General features: G+C 37.5%; 1 protein-coding gene and 1 pseudogene across 1 annotated transcript; both read right to left on the bottom strand.

The window, feature by feature from the left end:
• Positions 1-665: 665 nt before the first annotated feature.
• Positions 666-6,853, bottom strand: LOC100718089 (interferon-induced very large GTPase 1-like; annotated as a pseudogene).
• An 8,507-nt stretch (positions 6,854-15,360) lies between these two features.
• Positions 15,361-16,314, bottom strand: LOC100718373 (olfactory receptor 2AG2-like). Its single transcript, XM_003465314.1, has one exon. The coding sequence runs from the start codon at positions 16,312-16,314 to the stop codon at positions 15,361-15,363; it is 954 nt and encodes a 317-aa protein (XP_003465362.1).
• Between the last annotated feature and the right edge of the window lie 5,267 nt (positions 16,315-21,581).

Genomic DNA, 21,581 nt, shown 5'->3' with positions numbered 1-21,581 from the left:
GTGTGTGTGTGTAAATAGGAAAACCCAGATATCGGGAAAGAAGATAATGATTGTTAAATGAAAAGTGAATTTTTCCTATCTCCCTTCTTTGCTTGATAATGTTTTCTGAAACATTCTTAGTAAATTTTATAATTTATTCTTTCAGAGAATACTTTAATAATTTCCAGGAATATTTTTATAATGAAGAGTTGATCATTTTCCTCACAACTTGAAGTAGTAAAAGAAATTCACTTAAAGACTTTACAGAGTAAATTTTAACTTCCATCTAAAATCTATATAGTTGTCTAAATATCCATATATAACTCTGTAAAACTTTTGTGGCAACCTGGAACAAGTTTAAACTTCCAGTTAAGGTAACTTTCTCTGAGATATCATGTATTTCAGGAAATATTTGGGACAATACTTTAAGTACGAAACTAGCGATTTAAATTAATTTTATCACAGGTTCACATATTTTAGTAATTTGATTTTAAACCATAAGGAGCTGACACAGAGAGAAAAGACTTTCTTTTATAGGACATCTTAAACTTTTAAAAGGTTAGTTCATTCTCTTGCACATATTTCACTTAAAAGGTGTAAGAATATGTTTTAGTACAGTATCATACTGTGACACTTTTGTTGAGACACCAGAGGTCTATATTCCCTCTAAGTTTTATCTTGCCAGGGGCATCTTCTATGTTGAGTGCTATTTTTTTTTATTTTTGTTCACTGAATTATTTTCTCAAGTCATTAAAAAAATCTTCCTTTGTGATTGTGGCCCATGTGTCAGGGATTTCACCTCTATTCTGAAGACAATACAAAAATCTTCTGTTGTATGCCAATGGTATCTAGTGACAGCCTGGGGATGGTGAAATGGAACACTGTGGTCTCCTTCATGTGTAGGAATGGTGTTGGTAAAGTTGATTTACAGAAAGGGCACTGTTTCCAGCAGCCCCAGAGTTGTTCCAAGAGGATTTTCTCACTCACAGGAAACATTTCATCCATTGGCGTACTTAAAAAATTTTCTTCTGCTTTATTCATCACTTTACCAAATGTTGCACACATGACTGCCTTGAGAAACTCCATATCTTATATCTTCTGGTGTTCAATGCCTCTGAAGTCTTCTCATGGAAAGATGAAGCTGCACCCCAATAATCACAGGAAATCCAACCACTCAGATGCAGTGCTGCTTTTATCTTTAGCCTGTGCTGTGGATTCATGAATAGAAGGGAGGATGGCATTGTGATGATATCTAAACATATTTTTAGAAGTCTTTACTTTTTCACCCCTTTTTCTGAACAATATCTTTTAATATGCTTTCCAGTGTAACGCTTGAAAAAAGATGTTAGATCATGAATGTATTGCCAGTAATTATCAAAATTTTCTTCCTCTGCTAGAGAGATGAGAATATGTTTTTCCCGTAGGTAGCTTGCATGTCCCCCTGCAACTTTAGGGGGCATATTTTCCCATATTGTGGAAGATACAGCAGGAATGAACTTGTTGCACAGAAAGTCTACAAATGATTTGACAGAGGTTGCTCCTTGGCAGGAGATCATCTTTTTTACTTTCAAGATAGTTTACAGTATCATTTACTCTCTTGAATGCCCTATGCATTTGTTAAACCTTTTTGATGTTCTTTCAAATAAACACAAACATAATTCTATGTTGTATCTGCTTGTAAATGAGTATCTTTTACTGGTAAATGCAGAAGTCATTTCTATTACTTTCAGAACTTTATGAAAATCATTTACATTGTATTTTGCTTCTAAATATTAGCAATAGTTTCATCAAAACTTGACAAAATGTGATTAGGAGGCATATTAATTAACTCTTCGTCACCTACTTCTAACTTATACATAAAAGTCCATAGTTGTTACCCATTTTGACATGTTTCTCATGGTTGGTATCAAATTTCTTTCCAGAATTTTTCTTTAGTATGTTTGCCAAATTCTACTCCTTTTTGAAATGCTCCCAAAGGATGGCCTCAGAATCTACCTCAATGTTAGGTTCTGTTGTTGGAGGAACATTTGAGGACACCTCACAGACCCATTTACTCCAAAGTTAACTGAATTACTTCTGTAACTCCTCACTCAGCTCTTTTGAATTTTACACTTAAAGCCAACCTTTGGCTCCTCTTCAGTATTTCATTTTTATAACCTGTCTTTCTCCTATCAGCTTTTCTTGACTTTTCTTGAGATCAATATGCTTACTGGCTTCTTTTTTGGCCTATGAAATAAACATCCCTTTGAGGATTTAGTGACTTATTTTCAAAATTTCCTTTCCACTGAATTAATATTTCATTGTCTGGGTCTTCATTAAAACACTTCTCAAGCTATTCTTTAATAGTTTCATATTTTTCTGTAACTGAATCTTCAAGTGAATTTCTCTCAAGTTTCTCAATTTTTCTATTCTGAATGTGATTACTCAGCAGATTCTGCAACAGCAGCATGTGGCTCCTCAGCTTCCAGGACCACTGGTCGTACACAGTTTTCAGTTAGCTCATGGCCATGACTTCTGGGGTATTTCTGAAACTGAAAATAAAGTTATCACTGACCAGGGCTCTCCACAAATCTTCAGTTTGGAATTTCATATCTGATGTTCTAATGATATTTCCCCTTGATTCCTGTTTAGCCATTAAAAAATTTTTGCTCTTCAGTTCTTGGATGTTGTGACTATAGCGAGGATTAGGAGGGGCCATTGAGGGATTACCTTCCCACATCTGAGTAAAGTAGTGGACATGAGAATTGACATCAAACTGCATGACATCACTGAAGCAGGACACATTGGAGCACTGCTCTTGCTCAGCAGTGATTGCTGCCATTTCATCTAGTTTCTGCTGTAGCCGCATCTGTCTTTCCATGGTTTGCTCTTTCACTGTAACTTTCACCACATCCTGATGGACAAAGAGGCAATTTCAGGAGATTTTTCACATGTTTCATCCTCAGAAAGGCTTGGACAGCTATTTGTAGCATATCCTGTATGTCTGATGGATTTTCTCCAAAAATATTGATCAGAGTCAAGTTTCCAAATCCAGTGACAAATGTTGCCAACTCATTGGGGCCCTGAGTCCTTCTGTGTTTACAACCAACAGAAAATCAAATCCAAGTTCCTCTGAAAAGGTCTCCTCCACCTTCAGGAGCTGCATGTAGGGCCCTCCCTCGCACCCCCTCCCCATACATTGCCTGCACTGACACTGAACTGCAGCTCAAAAAGGGCATTCAGCAGGGTGGACTTCCCTTAACTGCAGGCCTAGGACAGACAGAACAGGCTCTTACTTAGAAGTTTCTCAGAGACTTTGTCAAACACATCTGTCACCCATTTTAGAGGCACGTAGGATGCATCCTCACCCATCAGCTCAATGGGCATGCCAGATAGCATCAAGTCTACAACAATTTGGGGAAGGGAGAGAAAAACACTATCTCTTTTGGGGAAAGTTTCTTCCAGAGCTTCATACATCTGCACAACTTCTCTAAGAAGCTGTTCAATTCCCAATGTACAGTCACTGATCTCTGGAGAGATGGCTTCCAGTTTACTTTGCCAGAGGTTCAGGGAGTTGCTCTTCTGTGGCTTTTCCTTTTCTGTTTGTATCTTTGACCATAAAAGCATTTGTTGCTCATGCAAATTTTCCATTTGTCCTATGGTGAAGCTGCCCAATAAAACACACAGCCACTGCAAAAACTAGAGTTTGATATGAGATTCTGAGGGTTGTTACAAAAATTTTAGGAAATATTTCATTAAGTCATTGAGAGGAAAGGCTTTTACCAGATGTTTATGCTTTATTGTTCATTTTTCTTCTTCAATCTCACTCTTGTGTGGTTCAGTATTCCTTTTCCCCTTTTCTCTTAGATAATAGAGTTCTTTGTCCATTTTACACCAAAGGTGCCAAAGTTTTCCTTGAAGGGGCAGCACATTTACCTTCATGTGAGATAGGTTCATTCTTCTCCAGGTGGCCATTACAATCTCTGCCTTTTCTTTGGCTTCCTTGCAGTCTCTCTGGTCTTCAACAAGGAATCCTCACTTGTGAGCAATGTGAGAACAGTCTTCCAGGCTGAGTGCAGTGTCAGAGAGCTCCAGCAAACATCTAATTGCAATACTGATCTCTTCCATTAATGTCTGCCTCATTTCTATTCCTGATGCCAATTCTTACTCTTCTACCATAATTACTCACAATATTTTTTTCTCTATCATCAAGCAAGCAGATTAAAAATCATGATGACTTTCACAGATCACGGACAATTTTTCTGTTTTCTCGATTGTTATCTGAGACTGACATGAGGATCACAATGAGAGAAGAGACCTCCTGAAGGAAAGCAAGCTGCTGCTGGTGATCCTTTGCATCTCCATGAAGATTGGTGAAGTTGTCAAATCTGTCCTCATCTTCCTCTCCAGGACAGAATCAGCAGATTTCCACCACACCTTCCATCAAGAGATAGTCTTTACTGCTTCCTTTACAGTGTCAGTGAAAAACGTATCATGTTTTCGTTTACTGAGAAAACAGTTCATGATCTGAGATTTGGAAGCAGACAAGCCATTTCCAACCCTAATGAAGGACACAGTGGAGGTGGGTACATGACACATCTGCTGGTTATTAAAACTGTTCTTTCCTTTTGGTGATATCATTGAATGCTACCAAGTCCTCCTAATTTGTTTGAGACACCAGGAAGAGAATTCAAATTGTGAAGTACAAGGATTAGGCAACAAAATGGGGAGGGAAAACTGACAAATAGAAAGTTTGTCCAAAATATATTGTCTGGAAAAATCATCTGCACAGTGAAAAATTGCCATCTGGATATCCATTGGGTGAATATGAGGCCTGGGTTTAGTGGTAAAAAGACTATTGTCATCATCATGGATCAGGAACCTCATTTTCCTTGTCAGAGGTGCTTGATAAACCTGATGTTATATGTGTTCTTCTTCTCTGAAAACCAGATATCTGAACCATAGTCAAGTATCTGTAAGAAATAGGAAGTTCTTGTTCAAAGCTGGAATGAGTTCTGTAGACAGAAGTCTTGCAGATCAGATGAAAGTTAGCTCTGCCCATTCTTTTTGGAAAGTAATTTTCTAGGCCTAGACACTGGAGTAAATTTTGGAATGCTTCATTTTCTATCACCTCCTGTTTAGTGTTGTCTTCAACATGTGGTTTATATGTCTGTTTATTTTTGTGGAGGAGATTTTGCAATTGTTCTTTGATCTTGTCTATTTGCAGAGATGATCTGGTGCCATCAAAATCCCAATTAATGACTAATTTCAAGTCATCTTCTAGGTTTCCCAATTGTGACCTGCTCCGTATTTTTTGAGGACATGTATAATTTCTTTGGACAGGGACTGACCCATACATTTTCTGATCGATGCCATGCGCTGTGCTTTTTCTTCTGTAGAAATACCTGTGACTCCAGTTGAGGCTATCAGATATGAAAGCACCAGGAATGCCTGAGCCCTGGTGAAACAGATATTTTTCAGCTCTTGGTATTTGCTCTGGACAGCATTTTACTCAGTAAAATCATCTGCACAGTGAAAACTTGCCATCCAGTACTGCATTTCATCCAGTAAAAAGTTTAATTCATCACAACCCAGGAGGTATTGAAAAGTATTGTTAACCAAATGATATCCTGCACCAGCTGCAACACAAAGTAACAACAGCTGTGTGTCTGTGTGCTCCACCTCTCCAAGGTAATTCAAATAGCAGGTAAGAGGCAAGCTAACTTCATAAGTGACTTTCTTTTTTAGCCGTCTTTGCTGTTTCTGGGGGAGGTAGGTTTGACCTTCACTTCCATGAAGTCATTGAGAGTTTCTTTCAAGATTTTAATTAATTCTGAAAATTGGGTAACATTGACTTCTTGCTTTGACTCTGACAAGTAGATCCACTGCATGATGGAGTGAACCTGAGGAAAGTTTGTCACTTTGTACACATGTGGATCCAGAAGTGTGCGAAGCTGAGATTTAATGAATTTAATTTCATGTCAAAGATGTTTGCAAAAGTTTATAGTATTTACTAAAAAAAATTCTGCAGATATGAATTTATGAGGCATAAATTAATCCAAATGTTACTACCTGTTATTTTTTGACACAACCTTTGCCTGAGATTCATCAATTTTTAAACTGTGCTTCAGGATCAGATATTTCCCAGGACTTTACACCTCTAAGAAAACTCTAGCTTCCTCCTCAGCACTCAGTAATTCGTTTCTATATTAGATCTGGGCACTGAGGCCAGTCAGAGCAGTGTAGCTGTCAGGAAATCTATGTATTTGGCCACCTTTAGAGCATCCTTAAAATCACTTTTGCAGCCAGAGAGAATGATGTCCCAAATGGGCACCAGGTGAAGGTCCCTGTCAATGACACACCAGGTTTGATTCCTGATCACAAGGCCTATTTCCACTGGACAATGCCATTTGCATCTGGTGGACCACCAATCTGGGTCACAGATAGTTTGATATTAGTTTGATGGTTTTGAGGAGTGTTGCTCTGAGAGATTTTGTTGAATGTGAGTCTGATAGAATCATACTTGCAGCAGTTTTCATCCCAAAGCCTGAGTAATGGCCCCTTATATAAATGTCCAGGGCCTCTAATGCCTGCTGCTTGACCTCCTCTATTTGCTCCTTTTGAAAACACTCTGAAATTGCCTTTGACCTATAAATTCCTCCCAGGTGCACAGGGCATTAGTTAGCATGAGAAACGAACCTATGGAAGCTTTCAGTCTTTTGATTCAGCAAGGCAGGTGTACTATGATTCAGGTCTTCAATGCATTTCAGTTTCTGGAGAGCAGCCTTGGAGAACTGGAGTTTATCCATGGGAAACTGGCAGCAAGGCATGAGTACACAGCTAATCTAGGATGAGCAAAAATAAGAGTGCTCAGAACGTGACTGGTGATGTTGTAGTCAGGGGTTGTGCAGAGAACAATTAGAATCAGGACATAGAGTTTATAATATTGTTTTATGATGGTAACCCAGAGTTAACACAAGAAACTGCATGAATCTATCTGCCACATCAAAGACGTAGAGTATTTAGTGAAGGGCCTAAATCCTACAGCAATGTTCCACATGAGTCCAGATGAAAACCCAGAGCCCATGACAATGTCTTCCATGAGTCCAATTGGAGATCCAGAGGCCACAAGAAGGACTCAAGCCAGTCTCTTTTATGGATTCATGCTAGGAAGGCCCAAAGGTCAGTGGTGGAAGCCAAAAGGTCCATGCCAGTGGGGTGAAGGAGCTGTGTTGATGGGATGAGCGTTCTATGCTGGAGCCACAAAGTCACACTCACAACAAAGACCAGAGCTATTCTGAAAAGCACCACAGGCATTGTCAGTGTCACAGAGGCCCCGAGCTCCTCCAATGACAAGCACAGTTGAGTACCTGCGAGGATTCCAGCATGACGAGTTCATCCTGGAGACCACGTGGCCTGTGGTGAGTGCTCAGCGCACTCTGTCCAAATCCCAGACTGTTCCAGACCCTCCAGGCTTCCAGGTTCAGTGAAGTGGAGAAGTGGGTTTGAGGCCTCTACATCTGCCTCCCACCCCAACTGCACTTGGAGAGCTGCTGAGCTTCCAACGGGTGGGTGGGCCCACACTGTCCCCAGAGCCCAGCCTGTTTCAAACTGCCGTGCCTAGCCATCAGTGAGCAGATGAGGGGCTGGGCTGATCTGGGGCACTGGCATTGGCCTCCCTGTGTGTCTGGAAGACTGTGGATGTCTCGGCAGGTGGTGGAGCATCGCGGGTTCCAGAGGCCCTGCAGCCTGTGGTGAGGGCTCAGCGCACTCTGCCCAGAGCCCAGACTGTTTGGGTCCCTCCAGGCTTCCAGGTGCAGTGGAGTGGAGAGGTCGGTTTGAGGCGTCTACATCTGCCTCCACATCCCGGCTGCAACTGGAGAGCTGTGGAGCGTCCAAGGGGCAGGTGGGCGCATAGTGTCCCTGAGGCCCAGCTTGTCTGGAACTGTGGAGTTCTGAGCAGGCAGAGGAGGGCCATTGGTTCTGCAGGCCCAGTGGCTTGGGGTAGCATGGTGCCAGAGTCTCAGTAGCTGCAAACATAGAAGGGGATTTCCAACAGATCCTGAGGAAGCTTTCAAATAACACTTGAAACACAGAAATATAGGAAAATGACAAAATGAAAAACCAAATTACAACCTCAAACCTCCAGCCCATCTCAAGAAACCCTATGAGCAATGTATATAGAATAAAATATATGCCATTCCCCTCAAATATCGGACACAATAGCCACTGAAATTAACAAGCAACTCCAGGAAGCTTTAAAGAAATTCAAGCTTGAAATAATCTCCCAGGTAAAAGAAGAAATGATAAAAGCAATGAAAGAGACTCTGAATATATCTAAAGAAAACACAGATAAAAAATTGGAGGAACTAAACAAAAAGATAGAATCCCTAGACGAGCAATATAAGAAACAAACAGAATACATAATGCAGATGCACAAAGATATACAGGAAATAAAAAATTCCACTGAAAGTTGTAAAAACCGCCTTACTGAAAGTGAAGATAGAATTTCAGACCTTAAAGACAGGATTGCAGCTAGTGAACAGGAAAGGAAAGATCTTTTAAAAATAACAAGGAATCAGGAAACAACAATTCAATAACTGCAAGATGATGCAAAGAAAAATAACATAAGAATGATAGGGATTAATGAAAAAGAAGGAGACAACATAAAGGATGTCAAGAGGATATTTAGAGAAGTAATAGCTGAAAATTTCACAAGCATGAGATCAGAAACTGACGTCAGGATCAGTGAAGCATATAGAACTCCAAATAGTCATAGCCAAAATAAAACTACACCCAGACATATAATAATCACCATCCCAGAAATCCAGCACAAGAATAGATTATTAAAAGCTGTCAGAGAGAAAAGACAGATCACTTATAAAGGAAAACCTATCAGAATCACAGCAGACTTCTCAGCACAAACAATAAAGTCAAGAAGAGCATGGAGTGAAGTATTCCAAATCCTAAAGCAAAATGATTTCCAACCTAGACTGATGTATCCTATGAAACTATCATTCAAAATAGATGGTGAAATATGATACTTCCATGACAAAGAACAGCTGAAGAACTTCATGAACACCAAACCAACCCTGCAAAAAATAGTGAAAGACAGTTTAGATACACAAAGGAAAAAACCACTAAGCAAAGCAGATAATTAAACAGAACAGAAAGATAAAGATGCAACAGCAGAGAGATAACATGCCAACAATAAACCAGCATTTAACAGTAATAACCATTAATGTAAATGGTCTCAATGCACCAATCGAAAGAAACAGACTAGCAGAATGGATCAAGAAACAAAATCCAACCATATGCTGTTTACAGGAAACCCATCTAACCCAGAAGGAAACTCACAGACTGAAAGTCAAAGGATGGAAAACAATACTTCATGCAGCAGGAATCCAAAAAAAGGCAGGAGTAGCCATTCTGTTTGTAGACAACGTGAACTTTAAACCAACAATGACCATAAAGGACAAAGAAGGTCACTACATACTCGTAAGGGAAAAACTCCAAGAGGAAGAGATAACTATCTTAAATATATATGCACCAAACTCCAGAGCACCCAGTTATATAAAACAACTATTAACAGAAATCTAAACTCAAATTATCAGTAGCACAATTTTAACAGGTGACCTTAATATGCCATTGACACCAAGGGACAGATCAACCAGACAGAAAATGAGCAAAGAAATAACAGAACTGAATCACACCTGCGAACAAATGGGTTTGACAGACATATATAGAATGTTCCACCCAGCAGCATCAGAATACACATTCTTCTCAGCAGTACATGGATCATTCTCTAAAATAGACCATATATTAGCTCACAGAACATATTTAAACAAATGCAAAAGAGTTGAAATCATCCCTTGCATGGTATCGGATCATAGCGCTCTGAAATTAGAAATTAATGATAAAAGATACTGCAAAAATCCCACAAACACATGGAAACTGAATAACACACTCTTCAGTAATCAGTGGGTCACAGAAGAAATTAAAGAAGAAATTAAACAATACCTAAAAGAAAATGAAAATGCAGATACAACTTACCGGAATTTGTGGGATGCAATGAAAGCCGTCCTCAGAGGAAAATTTATTGCACTGAGTTCCCACATCAGGAAAACAGAACAAATATAGATAAATAACTTGATGCTACACCTCAAACAGCTAGAAAAAGAAGAGAAAGTCAAGCCCAAAGCCAAAAGAAGAGAGGAAATTATGAAAATCAGAGAAGAAATCAATGCAATAGAGACCAAGAAAACAATCCAAAGAATCAATGAATCAAAGAGTTGGTTCTTTGAAAGAATAAATAAAATCGATAAGCCCCTAGCCAACCTTATTTTAAAAAAGGGAAGAAAAAGCTCAAATTCATGCAATAAGAAATGAAAAAGGTGAAATCACTACAGACCCAATAGAAATACAAATAATCATCAACACCTATTTCGAAAACCTCTACTCTCAAAAGTTTGATAACACAGAAGAAATAGACAGATTCTTAGAAACTTATGAAGTACCAAAGCTAGATCAAGAGGATGTAAAACTGCAATCTCTGTTAATGAAATTGAAAATGTAATTAAGTCCTTAACTACAAAGAAGAGCCCTGGCCCAGATGGATTCACTGCAGAATTCTACAAGAAATACAAAGAAGACCTAATGCTGACACTCCTCAAACTATTCAATGAAATTGAAAGGGAAGCAATGCTTCCTAAGTCGTTCCTGGAAACAAATATTACTCTATTACCAAAACCTGAGAAAGACCCAACTAAAAAAGAGAACTATAGACCGATCTCCCTAATGAACACAGATGCAAAAATCCTCAATAAAATATTGGCAAATAGGATGCAGCAAATCATCAAGAAGATTATACACCATGACCAAGTGGGATTCATCCCAGGAATGAAAGGATGGTTCTGCATATGTAAATCAATACATGTAATCCACCATATCAATAAAGCCAAAAGTAAGAATCACATGATCATTTCTATAGATGCAGAGAAAGCCTCGATAAGGTCCAACATTTATTCATGATAAGAACTTTACAGAAAATTGGAATAGATGGTCTTTACCTCAATATAATAAAGGCCATTTATGACAAACCAACAGCCAGCATCATACTAAATGGCCAAAAATTGAAAGCCTTCACTTTAAAATCAGGCACAAGACAAGGATGTCCTTTATCACCACTCCTATTTAATATAGTATTGGAAGTACTAGGCAGAGCAAATAGGCAAGAGAGGGAAATAAAAGGGGTAAAGATAGGAAAAGAAGAAGTTAAATTATCATTGTTTGCAGATGACATGATACTCTACATAGAAGACCCCCAAGACTCTGTTGAAAGACTCCTAGATATAACAAATTCAGCAATGCAACTGGATACAGAATCAATACTCAAAAATCAATAGCATTCCTACACACTAACAACAAGATCACAGACAAAAAAATAACAGAAGCCACACCCTTCACACTAGCAACCAAAAAAATGAATTATTTAGGAATTACTCTCATGAAAGAAGTGAAAGACGTATACAAGGAAAATCATAATACACCGAAAACAGAAATTGAAGACAATCTCAGAAAATGGAAAGACATCCCTCACTCATGGATAGGAAGAATAAATATTGTGAAAATGGCCATTATCCCAAAACTCTTATACATAATCAATGCAATTCCAATAAAAATACCATCAACACACCTCATATGTCTTGAGAAATCACTCCTAAAATTCATCTGGAACGAGAAGAGACCTAGAATAGCAAAGAAATACTTCCCAGAATCAACAACTGAGATCATGTCTTATTAAAAAGTTTCTTCATGTTAAAAGAAATCTTCAGCATAGTGAAAAGAAAGCCCACAAACTAGGAAAAAATCTTAGTGAACTGTCCCTCAAATAAAAGGTCTTCTGTCTAAAACATATAAAGAATTTTAAAATAAATCAGACCCCAAAATTCAAATGTCCAATCTAAAATGGGCATCTGAGATGAATATACCATTCTCAGATGAAGAAATACAAATGGCAAATAAATACATGAAAAAATGTTCATCATCATTACACATTAGAGAAATGCAAATTAAAACCACACTGAGATTTCATCTCACTCCTGAAAGAATGGCCAGGATCAAGAAACCCACCAACAACAAATGCTGCTGTGGGGAAAAAGGAACTCTCCTGCACTGTTGGTGGGAGTGTAGACTGGTACAACCATTGTGGAAGTCAGTCTAGAGATTTCTCAAAAAGCTGGTATTGGAAGTCCCATTTTTTCCAGCTATTCCACTTTTAGGCATATGCCCAGAAGAACAGAAAGCATCATACCACAGTGATATATGTGCACCCATGTTTATAGCAGCACAATTTGTAATAGCCAGATCTTGGAAACAACCTAAGTGTCCATCAACTAAGGAATGGATAAAAAAAAGTTGTATTTTTATACAATGGAGTACTACTCAGCTATAAAGAAGGATCACATTGAGATATTTGTAAATAAATGGATGCAACTTGAGACCATACTCATAAGTGAAATAAATCAAACCCACATGTATAAATAAAGAAAGGAAAGATTTATTTATTTTATTATTTTTTGAAGGTTTCAGACCATAGCTCCAAGCAAGGTGGTGTGGCTGAGGGGCAGCTATTCATGGTAACTTCAAACAGAAAGAACAGACAGGGCAAAAGAGGGAAAACACACCTCTTCCCACATTTGTATTGTATGTCATCTCCATACCTGGGTGGGTTCAGCATTCACATTACCAATCCCAGTGCAAAAAATGAATCAATCACAAACAACAGATTCAGCTACGTCCATAATTGCAAGAGGCTTGGAAGGGGCCATCCAAACATAAACCATAGCAGTTACTTTTACCACATGACTTCAAGTTTCATTGAGAGAAAATAGTAGAAGCAAATTATAAAAATTAATTTATTATGACTTTAAAAAGGGAATGATTTTATTAGTCAATTTTCAGCTGCTGGAACAAAGTACCCAATATAAACAACTTCAAGCAAATATTTTTGGATTTTGGTTTCAGAAGTTTCATCCATGAGCATCTTCTTTCCAGGCAGAAAACAAACAGCATGGCGAGCAGAGCGTTCTACAAGAACACTGCTCAACCCATGGCCACCAGGGGGAACAGGGAGAACAGAAAGCCCAGAGAAAAAGGAAGGTGTCTGGGGATAAGAATATACTTTTTCATATCATACCTCCAGTCACTTACTTCTCTTCTTGAGTCCAACTTCTAACAACACAGTCCACTATGAACTCATCAGTGTATTAATTCACTGATGTGTAAATCACTCTGTCATCCAAACACTTGCATTGCAAAAGCTCAACTGCAGAAAATGTCACATATCCAAGAGATTTATGTGGCTGATTCAATGGAAACATGCAGATGTACACACAAAACATTAGTAATTAACAGTGATGACATAGCTAGTTATAATATAAACCATCAATGTGACATGATATTATCACTTAGCATTTTCAGAACTTTTTAAACACCAAACAGTTAAAATTTATATAGTAATCATTATATGTCAGATGACTCACTCAATATCTTATATTTACTAACTTACTTAATCTTCATAAACTTACTGTAAGATAGGCCTTTTATTATTGTCAATTTATGTCATACAATGCTGCAGACTGAGGTCAATACATCTAGGTAAGTGCTCAAGTTCATAAATCTCCTAGGTTGATTGAATTCTAACCATTCAAATCTGAAAACTGATCCAGTGTCCTCTATACATCTCTATATACAAAAAAGAACCTCTGCATATGAACATAGCAACTCACTAAAATGTGTGCCTATATTAAAAATAAAAGGAGGTTCATCTAAATATGTGTAGAGTTTTCAGGACATTTGCCAACTTCTAGAATATTGACTTTAATTTTTTTTAATTTCAAATTCTTATTTTTAATTTATTTCAAATTTTATTTTTAATACATAAAATAAAAGTATTAATGAGGTATCATAACATTATGTTGCAGCACATGTGTACATACCTTAATAATTAAATTAGGATAAATATTTGCCTCCTCAAATATTTAACATTTCTTTATAGTGAGAACTTCTAAAATCCTTTCTTTTATCTTTTAAGATGTACAGTGCATTATCATAATCTATGGTCACCCTAGCACACCAGCACTTATTGCTTCTATCTAACTGTCATTCAGTACATCAGTCAGCATTTCTCTATCCTTCTTGCCACTCACCATCCCCTGCTTCTAGAACCATTGATTGATTTTCAAAGAATATGAGATTAATTTAAAAATAACTTCTATCATTATAAACAAAGCATTTATACTGGTGTTTCACTTTGGAAGAAAAAACAGAAATAGAGTTAATTAATTTCACCAAACAGCAATATCCTCTAAAAATAGTGTCACTTTTGATCAATTGTGTTATTTTTTGCCATCAAAATGGAGCACACAGCTTTTTATTATATGAGTTTTGTTCGAATGAGAACTTTAAATAAACTAGTAGCTGTACAGCAATTTTAAGTTCCCAAGAAAATAAAGTATATTGTTCTCTCATTTTAAAGCTTTTTTATTTTATGTATAACAGTTTTAAAATAGAAAAAAGCTATGCACAGCTATGAACTGTCATGTGATATTTTTATACATGTACAAATTGTATACTTTTAAAATCAGATACAACAAAAAGATGAACCCATTGTATTGTTGAAAATGCCTGGGAAGATTTAGAGACTGGAAAAGCACTGTTTGATTCTATTGTTTTTTTAATTTATTTTACCATAAACTTTGATTATGTTATGGCCTATGTTTCCATGGGGAATTCATTAAGTCTTTACTATTTGAATTTAAAGCACAAGGAGATATTCAGATTTAAAAACATACAAACACACACACAACAGAAACACATACTTACTAGACCATCCATAACAACCAATGTTTGGAGAGAGGCAAAAAATACACTTGACGCATAAAGCAAACTACCAATTAGGACATTAAACAAGACTGTGAGTGCTTATCTGATCTTTTAATATATTAATTTCTCTAAATGTTATGCAAATCTTAATATCCTTTTTACACAGATAGCTGAGTCTTTCTTAGGTTATTCATTTGAAACTAATTTCACTGCCTATTATCTTGGTACAGTATGGGCTACAAAGCTCTAGAGGCACTTAGTCATACCTTTACAACTTCTCAAAAAAAATTACCTAGAGAAATAGAGTAAAATTTAAAACCAGTGAGTAGTAATATTACACAGTATGACCCAATCCTATAAAATACAGAAAGAAGATTTAAAGAGTATTGAAAAACACATTTACATTTCAGTACTTCTGTATAAAAAGACACATTTTTCCACTATATTAGTTTTGTGCTAAGAATTTGATGCATAAAAGAAATCTTTTGACATTAAGAAAGAATTAATTTTTGAGATCTATCTAGAGGGTAGGTCTGTTTGCATCATACATTTCCCCAGAACCCTCCTCAAAGCCCCCAAGACCTCCTTATTCCTCAAGCTATAAATGAGGGGGTTCAGGGCTGGGGTGACAATTGTGTAGAAAGCAGAGATAATGTTGTCCTGTTTGGGATTGTGTAAGAAACTAGGTAGGACATACATCAGTGCAGCTGCCCCATAAAACATCCCTACCACAGTCAAGTGAGAGGAGCAGGTGACAAGAGCTTTCTTCCTCCCCTCCTTTGAGGGCCTGTGAAGCACAGTGAAAAGAATCAGACTGTAGGAAATAACAATGATAGAAAGAGGGAGCAAGAGGAAAGTCACACCTGTCACATAAACCATGAGTTCATATTTGGAAGTGTCTGTACAGGCTAGCTTCAGCAAGTTTGGAACCTCACAGAAAAGATGTCTTATTTCCCGGGACATGCAGAAGGGGTAGTGCATGGTGTACACTGTATTTCCTAAAGCACTCAGAGTTGATAGGGTCCAGGATGAGGCCACTATAAAGCAGCAGACTCTAGGCCTCATGAAGGCCATGTAGTTGAGAGGATGACAAATGGCCACATACCTGTCATAGGCCATGAAGGCCAGTAGGAGATCCTCGGCACCACCCAGTGTCAGGGCCAGAAACATCTGAAGGGCACAGCCTCCAAAGGAGATGGCGTTTTCTCTCTTCAGAAAATCCATGAGGGCCTTGGGAGTGACAACCGATGTGAACAGGAGGTCCAAGAGAGAGAGCTGCCCCAGCAGGAGGTACATGGGTACATGGAGCCGGACATCAACTGTGATGACCAGGAGCAGTAGGCCATTGCTGACCAGAGCCAACATGTACAAGCCTGCAAGTGTGGCACCGAGTAGTTCAGGTGACCCACTGTCATTCAGGATCCCCACCAAGATGAAGCCACTTCCTAACGTGGAATTCCAGAGCTCCATTCTGTGTGGTTTCTTTAGTTGTCTAGAACCAGATGGTTTGTCAGTGCAATTTCTTCTGAGGAGCTCAGCCTAGCTTTGGATTGTTCTAGAACAGTGGGGTAGGCAAGAGAAATCCAATGAAGTATTTTTTCTTTCATATAGTTAAATGTGCCCTTCCTGGCTTATGAACTTATCAACACTTTTATTGAATATGACATATCATTAGCTAAACATGTATGAATTGCAAATTTAAAATTTATTTTATTGGGCTGTGGATATAGCTCAGCGGCACAGTGCCTTCCTGGTCAGCACAAAGTCCTGAGTTTGATTCCAGTTTTAAACAATTTACTTCATTTAAGGAGAATAGGTCCTAAAACACCTTTGTACGTGTATGAAAACATCCACTAGGCATTTATTTAGATATTTTTTTCCTAAAATCTACTTGTAATAATGGTTTGATTTTTAATATGTTATTCATAGGAAGCTGTCTGCCCTATTCTCGACCTGACCAGATATTTCCCTTTACAAAAGTCTTATTGTTAGATAGCTGCCTCAGGAGAAGAATCTCTGGACTCTGGACTACTTGATGTCTCTTGTACTGTTCAACCATCCTCACCTTCGTGAAGAGTGGACTGCTGCTCTGCTGGAGATAAGTAGAATTCTGGGTTGATTCAGTGGTGTGGATGATGTAGATCTAAAGGTAAAAGTGTTTGAATTTTTAAAATAATGGTAAATTTTTCCTCAAGAAGAGGCAAGGAAAATGATAAGATTTCTTGATGCATGGTAGTCATTAGGAGAAGGGATAAAATGAGTGAATCATAAAAACAGACATTTTAGGAAAAGGCAAAGCCATAATACTTCCATTACACAAGATTTTCAACAACAGTCTGAGCATGCAAAAGATGTGCCTGTGCCTTACAAATATTAGCAATAATAGGAAGGATATTGCTCTACTGACCCCCAAAATCATTTGGTGGCATCTTGGAAAGAGGTTGAGAAGCAAATGACATGAAATGTGTGGCGTTTGTATGCCAACATCCACTTAACTTCCTCTTGTGAATTCAGGTCTTTCACAATCAGATTGAAGACTTTAGGAGGCATTCTGGAAGAGAGGATAATTCACAACCAAATTGTTCCTCTCTCTTTCCTATTAATCCTACCTATTCTTCCTATCTTTTGTTTATGTTCCCACCCAGATTACCTCAGAGGTAACTTTCAAGAAGTAGAATCATAAAAACCTAACATTTAAAGGAACATGTATTTCCTTTCTTTCACTCAGTAAATATTAAGGACCTATGCTGTACCAAATACCAACCTTGATAGGTGGCTAAATGTATATATGCGAAAATCTAATCTTACAAGTACAAAACCCGGTGGTGATGGTGAATATCTGAAGGAAAATATGATATACTGTGAGACTACATAGAGGGAACTAACAGAAAGTGTTTACAAGCTACAGGCTGAGGATGAACTGGAGCTTGCTAAGTGAATATTGGTCAGGGATAACAAAAAAGAGAAAGGGGCCTGAATTATAAACTTCAGGACACTGAAAAAAAACAGCAATACAGTGAAGTCTTTCCAGTACTTCTGCCACAGTGAACTCTGGGTACAGATCGTTTCAAAGAAATACATTCTTTTAAAAATGATATAATTTTCTGGAGATTCAGATCTTTCCTTTGCTTTACTTCAGATCTTTCCTTTGCTGCAGTTCTAACTTGAGAAACATGACTACAGGTCAAGTTCAGGAGGGAGAAGGTTCAGAACCACTTAGGTAAACAGCTGGTTCCCCTACCAATTTAAAACTGAGGGTGTTGGTGAAACCCAAAAATGCACAGTGCACCCTGGTGGGAGTGAAAGGGTAAGAATAGTCTTTAAAAAGATGGCAGAAGATATTGTTAATAGTGTTTCAGTAATTAAAACCCATATTAATCGCACTGCTCTGCTTAGATAGAATTTATTCTGTCTCAGTTTGTCTACATGCACTAGATCTGAGGGTACAGACAGCTATCCCAAAAATATCAGGATATAGCACAGTAATCTTCTTTAATTTCCTATTAACTTAATCTGGAGCCCTGAATAACTTATACTGTTTCACCATGACTGATCTTAGTTAAATCTGATTTGTTTGATTGCTGTTTGGTATCAATAGATTTTATTCAAAACTGTTATGATTATAATATCAAGTCTGAGAGTATAGGCAACTACACTGAAGATGACAAGATTCACTATGATACACATCCTGGTTTGATTACTGCCTGTTTTTGTAGTTTTATACTATCTACAAAGTTGTGCTTTTATTAATACTGTTATGTACTGATATATTCAATTATACTATGTTTAATGGTATAGCCAATTCTATTGAAGATAACAAGAGACAACACAGTAACCATGGTAGTAACCATCCTTGTACAGCAATTTTATATGTCTTTTTCATTTTATATGTTTATATGACTATGTTTTGTTTTGTCCTGCTATGCTTTGTTTCTCCTCTAATATAGAAAGGATAGAAATACATGTTAAGACTCATGCATGTGTAGAACCTATAAACAGTTTACAAGAACGGATCTTATGACACATGATGAAATCAACAAATACTTTGAAGAAAAAAAGATACTACAGTACCCAGTGCTGATCCCAGAGTGTCATGATGTAAAATCCATCAAAACTATTATTCTTTATTCAGAGTAATTTTAGCCTGCTTTGGTTTGTTTAATCTCAACATAAATGAAGATATAGATAATTGCATGTATGTTTAAGTGTATAGTATTGATAACCATATTACTAAGTTTTTGTTGGATGGTTAAACAGAACTCTTTACAGTCCCCATTTTATATGTTCTACTTTTGTATCTTGAACAACTATTTGTAAGAGGACAATATGTAAACATTTACCAGTGATTTCTTACTGTTTACTTTTTCTTTGAAAGTATATTTCATTTCTACCTGTTTTCTGTTTTGTTTAGTCTTTCTTTAAATAAAATTTTTTTAAAAAATGAAAATGACAGTGATCTGTGGTGAATATCGCACTTGGATTGCTCTTCATTGGCTAAAACATAAATGATTAGACAAAAAAAGAGAGGAAAATGAAGAGCAGTGAATATTCATCCAGATGTCTGCACCCAAATTTAGATAATATTGCAAAGAGGTATGAGGTGTTATAACTAGGATGCTACAACCTCCCTACCTGCCATTCACCTCTGATTTAAGACTTTTACCTTCACCCCATTTCCACTTTCTGGTTTCTCCCATAAAATGTCCTTTACAGAGAAAGAGCACACAAAAACACACCACTGTTCAAACAGAAAACTGTTCTGTTCAAACAGAAAACTTTTGGCAATTTGTGCAATACTTAATGCAAGAACAGTCAGAAAAGGCTGAGATTAATAGAGAAGCCTTGTTATTACTCATGGGAAATCATAAACAATTAACAGAGTAAAGCTAAAAATTTATAAGGATATTTTTTCTATGTCCTTTATGTATTTAATTTTTTTCATTACTGTCTTCAGTTGAATTTTCATGGCATTTTTAGTGTTAAGCAGGCATGTAGGGAAGAGGAACTTCAAACAATATTACATAGTGCTCTCTTAAGGTACTAATCATTTGGAGACTCTATATCAGACTATTAAAGTCCTCGAAAATGTAGGTAGAAAAGTATGGATTATTTTTCCAAGAATACATAATCAAGAGTCCTAGAAATTCAGGTGTAGCCATGGTACAGAATGATTAAGAGTATTCCTGTACAAGATTGGTTCATGTGCAAGATGCCCAGATGGTAGAGAGGAGTGAGTAAGCAATAAAGGTCAAGGAACTACAGAATTCAAGAAGCAGAGTTGTGTAAGGCCTTAATTCTTTTTGTCAAGACTACAAACTCTACATATAGCCCAGATCCAGACAAAGTTCTTACCTCCAAAAGGAAATAATAAAGTTGCTATCCCACAGTAACTGCTCTTGGATTCATTTCAAAGATCAAAATTCCTAGGACACTGAAACAAGAGGAAGTGGATATTCTGGCAGGATAAGGTGTAGGTAGGCATATGGTTAGCATAAAAGGTGAATAAAATATTTAGTTAAGACCCAGTCACTGATATGGCTAGTTTATTCTGATAAAAGAAAGACTGCAACTGAGAACCTAGAGTAGGATCCTGAGAAAGCAAATTGCTGGCTCCTTGGGTCTGTAATCCACTGTCCTTGTGAGGAAAAGCTCCATAGCTATGGAGGGTGATTCTATGGGAGTTTTGGGATCAGCATACTCAGATTTTCCTATATTCTTCTCCTGCTCAGGTCCATGATACACATGAACATAGCAGAACTTTGAGGAAAGAAGTATTGGAGAAGCTGATAAAAGGAGAATCACAAGGGCCCAATCTAATCATCCCTGGGGCAATAGTGAGCCCTGGTCTTGTCCTGGAGGACATTTCACAGTGTCTTCTCCTCAGGTGACTTGATTTCCCCTGAAAATGCTGTCCAGGAGTAAGAATTTTAATGAATCCTCCAGAGCATGTCTCCTCACTAACCATTTCTGAAAACTTCTCCCAGTAAATGAGCTTTGAAGTCTAGACTTGTTCTGATTCACATGGTCTTGCTGAGGCTGTCCTGCCTAAATTTATGATGTTCATGACTGGACCCAAAAGAAGGGATCCTGTCCAGCCTGTACAAATACTAAAGTGTGCCTCATGATTTCTGCAATGGATGTTACTTCCTGTCTCTCTCTTTGTGCTTGTAGCATGGGCTATAATTACCTTCAGGGAGATTATAACAGTCAACTTGTAATATCAAGTCCCACTTTGTTGAACTTTAATTGGAATCCTGCACTGTTTTGTTGTATGTCTCCATGAATTTTTGGTTCTTTCTTCCTTATTTCTATTCCTCACACTCATGCACACAAGTTCATGTGCCTGTGTGTTCTGTTACCAGAGGGCTCAGATGCTGAGTTTTGGGATGATGTCACAGCACCAGCCATCAACCATCCCTGCTGTAGTCCCAGCCTTCCTCATCTCACACGCAGTTCTTTGCTTTATCCTCCTCATGTTTCATTCTCTACTTACTCATTTTACCAGTTATTCTTAAAAATCTGCTTCTGGAATTTTCATATCTTACTTTCTTTTTTTAAATTTTATTTTGAAAGTAGTAAAAATGGAACAGCACGAGACAGAACAAAACCAATCGAGACAAATGCAGTGAAATTGGTACAGGATTTCACAGTAGGATACTGGGATAGTAGTAATAGGTACAATGGTATATCTCTTTAACTTCACAATAGTTGTCCAGTCAATTAGGTATAACAAAACC

Source organism: Cavia porcellus, unplaced genomic scaffold (assembly GCF_034190915.1).
Source record: "Cavia porcellus strain 051 isolate PalLab524CR breed Dunkin Hartley unplaced genomic scaffold, mCavPor4.1 scaffold_9, whole genome shotgun sequence".
In the NCBI taxonomy this organism is placed as follows: Eukaryota; Metazoa; Chordata; class Mammalia; order Rodentia; family Caviidae; genus Cavia; species Cavia porcellus.
This window is presented reverse-complemented; position numbering and strand designations above follow the sequence as displayed.